General features: G+C 44.1%; 1 protein-coding gene across 2 annotated transcripts in view; it reads left to right on the top strand.

Moving 5' to 3' along the window:
- Positions 1 to 599: 599 nt before the first annotated feature.
- LOC119338162 overlaps positions 600 to 5,281 on the top strand; it is a 12,114-nt gene continuing 7,432 nt past the window's right edge. Inside the window, exons 1-6 of one of the 2 annotated variants that reach the window (XM_037610460.1) lie at positions 600 to 1,101; positions 1,274 to 1,359; positions 2,581 to 2,771; positions 2,859 to 3,111; positions 3,297 to 3,519; positions 3,623 to 3,743. In XM_037610460.1, coding sequence (XP_037466357.1) covers positions 2,604 to 2,771; positions 2,859 to 3,111; positions 3,297 to 3,519; positions 3,623 to 3,743 — 765 coding nt within the window. In that variant the 5' untranslated portion in view covers positions 600 to 1,101; positions 1,274 to 1,359; positions 2,581 to 2,603. The remainder of the gene's footprint in view (positions 1,102 to 1,273; positions 1,360 to 2,580; positions 2,772 to 2,858; positions 3,112 to 3,296; positions 3,520 to 3,622; positions 3,744 to 5,281) is intronic. The other variant, XM_037610459.1, reaches the window with a different exon arrangement.

Here is a 5,281-nt window from a genome sequence, read left to right as displayed (position 1 = left end):
TATGTAGAGACATCTTTAGTTCGGGTTGGTTACACGAACCGGAACTAAAGGTATACCTAACACAAACCGGGACTAAAGGGGCTCGCTGGGCCCTAGCCTGACGCCAGCCTGCCACCACCCTTTTGTCCTGGTTTGTGACATAAACCGAGACTAAAGGCACGCCACAAACCGGGACTAATGATGCCCGCGCCCTAGCCGTTGAAACCTGGACGAATGGTGTAATCGAACCGGGACTAACGATGTGAACGAAAGATCGTTTTTCTACTAGTGCTACGACTGCGATCGCAGAACTAGTGCTACGAGGCCGGCCGGCGATGCAACTGGTCGAATTTACCATGTATAAAACTCTCAACGTGATCGCCGTTGGAGTACTCAAACCCTAGGTAAGAGTGAGGGTACCGACGGCAGCGCTACTACTCGATGGTGACCAAGTAAAGTAGTAGGACAGACTACTTGCACCGAGCACAAAAAAGGCCACACGATTTAGTACCCAGAAGATCTACTTGAGTAAAAGGAAGACCGGGGCGACGACTTGGGAAAGACCACAAGAGAAGAGCCCAAAAGAAAAAGAAAAAAGAGCCCACCAACGCAAAGCTAGCCATCACTCTCCACTCTCACTATCTCGCTCCTCACCCCCCATCCGCAGCTGCGATTCGCCGCCCTCCGCCTTGGCCGCCGGAGAGCAGCTGCCGCCACACCCACCCACTCCGCCTCCTGCGGCTGGCCTAGCTCCACCTCCACGCGGATCTGCTGTGCGCGGGGGCGTCGCACGCGCCGGACAAGGATCTGCCGTTCCAGGTGGCGGCGCGACAGAGGAGGACCTCTGAGCTGGTGTGCGCGGACGCCACGCGCGCGCCGGGCGAGGAGCTGAATGCTGCTCCCATAGCCGACGCACCGGAGGAGGAGCTGACGTGGCGCTCGATGCGCCGGATCGACAACGCATCTTCTACGCCGTCGCCGTCGTGCTGACCCCCCACTTCTTCTCTGCCGTGGGCGTCGTTCGCGGCAAGATGCTGGGTGCATCTGCAAAGCATTGGGCACCATGACGGAGCTGCTCTGTCGCCAGATCTGAATGACCACAACATCCATCCAATCTCAAAGGTCAATTCTGTACTTAGCTATTTAAGCCCCTTGCTTCGTTTCCTTGTTTCTACTTCAAAAATTGCAAATTGGAATGTGGATTTTACACTGCTAGCTGATTCTACTTGTTTAAAGTTGCTTTGCCTGTATGTGCAGAATCTTGTAGCTAACCGATGAAAAGTAAATGTTTCAGAATCTTGTAGATGGGTCAGCGTTAAGATTAATGGAGGGTCATTGTTCAGTAAATAAGATTAAACCATGACGGCAAGTGTGCCATAGGTGTGTAGACTTTGTCATGTCAAGCTAAATCCTTCATTTTATTTATTTTCAAAGTGCATTCTCATACATGTGGGAATCCTTCATTTAAAGATTAAATTTCTTCTGCCTTGTCGCTGATATTGCCGTCTCTGCTCTTCCATCTTGCCTTACATTCTCCTCCCCAACCAAACCCGTCAATGCCAGTACTCCCCTATGACTTTCTGAATCAAACCAAGTGGAGAAACTGGGAGTGTTAGTTAATGATTTTATCTTTTCAGATTGACTTTGTGTCTGGATTATGTCCAAGAGTGCTCTGCCACACTTTTTTGATTTTTCTACATGTTTATGAACTTGTGATACCTCATAAATTTAGGCTATATGCATCAATGATGTAGAGGCTAGGGATAACAAAATAATCCATTTTCTAATAAAACGTGGATTGATATATGGCAATTACGTACTCCTTTTCCGGAGCAGCTACAAGTTAGACGAGTATATACTCAAAGACTTGATCGGCCATATGTACAGAAAGAAGATCTTCAATAATATCCAGAGAAAAAACATAATGTGTACATGAATCAAAGAAGGTACACTAAAACAAGAAATAGTAGTCTGTATCCCTATATGTATGCTGGCATATGTCTATAGTTAACTCTAATGTTGTAACCAAATGATATGCTTCACTGACACTATATATTTGGATTTCTATTTTGGTTGAAATTTTCTTCGAAGTCCATGTATATATGTATGGGGATGTTGCTGTCATTAGACATTCATACATGCCTAGAGTCAAGTCAATAGCTAAAGATTTCCCGTCAAGCGTGTAAATCAACCATCGCTGGATGCAGATCCAGATCTCACATCACCTCTCTGACATAACACCACCTCTCCTACCCTCATATAGCTTACGAAGAGTAGGCAACGTCTGAAACACTTCAAGTCTTCCCATCAAAACTGATAATAGTTGAATAGAGAGATGGATTAAGAAGCAAGCAGAGAGTAGCTAGCTATTAAAGAAGTACATGTTTCATTGCATAATAGGCCAGTCCCAGTCAATAGGTCCTGACCTGAACTGAGCGCTCGATCCATTGCTACCTGGCTTGTAGCCGGTACGTATGTGCGAGAGTTTCATTCCATATTCTTGTAATTTGCGTATTGTTGTTCGGCATGTTGTTCTAGTATTTTGGTAGCCATAGGTGTTCAAAGATGTAGCTATGCTGAGCCTACATATGCATATGTCAGAAAATAAGTGACCTGAAGTATCAATGGATCTCCAAGCTAATAGGAATTTTACAAGAAGTGATCTGGAGTGCATGCTACTTGATGAAGCCACAGAGCCCAAGGCCCTTCCGTTTTTACTTTTAGAAAATATCACAAACGATTTCTCTTATAAGAAGGAAATTGGTAGAGGTGGTTTTGCGGTGGTTTATAAGGTATGCTAACTCTCTCAACTGCACTGTTCAAATTAATTTTACTTGAAATGAAAGCTATGTTTATCCATGCATGTCTCGGGGCTGCAGGGAGTGCTTGAGAATGGGACAGTGGCTGTAAAGAGGTTATCGAATACGTATAAGTATGAGAGCGAATTCATCAGAGAGGTTGAATGTCTCATGAAGGTGAAGCACAAAAACATCGTACGATTTCTAGGATATTGTTCTGACACACAAGGGCATGTGGGGAGCTACGAAGGAAAATTTGTCATGGCTGATGTACAAGAAAGATTGCTCTGCCTTGAATATCATCATAAAGGAAGTCTTGATAAATATATCAAAGGTAGGATTAAGTACCATGTCATGTTTCTCTTCTTCACTTTTATTCTCTGAAGGTTACTTAGTTCAAGCAGCACATAAGTACGATTGAAATTATTTACCATGTCATAAGCTATGGCGCAATAAAAATTAAAGATGTGAAATATCTCAAATATGCAGTAAACCCACTAACTCATCTCCCGTATGTAGATGCGTCGTGTGGACTTGAATGGAAAGCGCGCTATCGGATAATCAAGGGGATATGCGAGGGGCTATGTTATCTCCACAGTATAAATATTATGCACCTAGATTTAAAACCGTCAAATATATTGATGGATGATAATATGATACCAAAAATAACTGATTTTGGTCTTTCGAGGAGCCTTGAGGAAATGCAAACCCGAGTCGTTGCTACAAAAATGTTTGGAACAATGTAAGCAAGCTAAGGCATATTTTAATCTAAAGCTTTAGATTTTGCAAGTATGATTTGTTTTGCAATATCAACTAATTGGTCAATTCATGTTTTTTTCATTCAGGGGATATTTGGCCCCGGAATTCACCAGCCATGTAATCACGCACAAGTTTGACTTGTATAGTCTTGGTGTTATAATCATGGAGATGTTGACAGGAGAGAAGGAGAGTCAAGTTGTTGAGAATGTAAGAACAATTCATGTCACCATTCAAGATAATGATCAATCATCTTACGCTTTAACTTTGCATGATACCATATCATGTTTTCTTAGACTTTGCCTATTACTATCATTTCTGAATGTGTACATCTATTAGTACAAAGCAGCATCGAGATAAAATATAATTTGCCAAGAAAACTTTGTTCTGGAGTAAATTTGATGGAAACTAATTAAAATGGTATATAGACCATGAGGAATTTAAAAGCACATAGTTAATTGCTCTCAAGGCTGCAAATTGCTGGAAGTCCATATATATTTGTAATACTTTTTGTCTTGGACTCTTTGGGATCATCCTTGTTTAGCAAAGAAAAAGAAAACAACAGTGAAATGCACATGCGATATTTGATCTTGAGCTATATGTTCACTTTGGTCACTGTAAGTTGTAGACCACAAATTGTGATCAATGAAGATGCTCCAGAGGTCTATCTAGTGTCACTGCCTCCTGTAGAGTACATATTTTGATGACATAGCATATATTTGATAGGTTGACTATCCATGTTAGGCTCCTCACCATTTCTATCTCTTGAGCTCTTCACTTTAATTCATTATGTATTGGGTCATCTGCCCCTCATTTGCGGAGCACTATCAGGGTGTAATAGCATTGTCGCTCCCAACCTAGGCTTTGCACATCGTAGTGCAAGGGACTCGGGTAGGGGGAAGAGCCCCCGCAAGGAGGATGAGGTTTTCGTTCAGGATGGGACAAGGAGGTTGTGTCATCGTTTTTATGAGGGGAACAGGTGATGGAGATTGCGGTTGAGATGGTGGTCGCTCGAGCGCTAGGAAAAGGAACACTTGGCCTGGTGGGTAGAGCATGAACTCCGTCATCCTCGTACCCCCATGCAGCTACACTGTAGAGAGAACATTGTGGAACAACAGCGATGCTCGTTGTTGCGACCGTGCATCGTCCTGGATGTTCACGATGAGCTGCGTTGGTGTCGGTGGGTCTAGGAGGGACGACGAGCCCACTGCCGCCTTGGCCGCCACCATCTCCACCTTAGTTGCAGTGACCCCATCGGGTAAGTGATGGCAACAACAAGTTGCGCCATGGTCGGCGTGGACTTACTTGTATGACTATTGGCACTTTGTATTTATGGGCTTTAATAATGTTAAAGCCGGGCACATAGTGCCTTCCGTCTAAAAAACTCTCCGCTGGGAGAAAGCAGGAAGGAAGTAGATATGTGGAGGAATTGGAGGAAGCGACTTAAGTGAAAAAAAGTTGTGTTCGGTATTTGCTTGCCGTGGAGAAGTCTTACATGGACGGTAGATGACCCTCTCGAGTGTCTTCAACTATTGTAATTTGAGGGCATTTACAATCAGACCCCCTCACTCAAACGTCCGGGTGGACAGCGCGGGCAACACATTGTCACAAAATTGCCACCCAAACCAGCGCCCCCCATCCAACACAAACGTCTAGGTAATCCGTCACCCCACATATCCAGCCCGTATGTGAGAAGGATATGGAGATTCCTGGAGGCACCCGGACACGCACGCCACATCATATTGACC

This window comes from Triticum dicoccoides, chromosome 7B (assembly GCF_002162155.2).
Source record: "Triticum dicoccoides isolate Atlit2015 ecotype Zavitan chromosome 7B, WEW_v2.0, whole genome shotgun sequence".
NCBI classification, from domain to species: domain Eukaryota; kingdom Viridiplantae; phylum Streptophyta; class Magnoliopsida; order Poales; family Poaceae; genus Triticum; species Triticum dicoccoides.
This window is presented reverse-complemented; position numbering and strand designations above follow the sequence as displayed.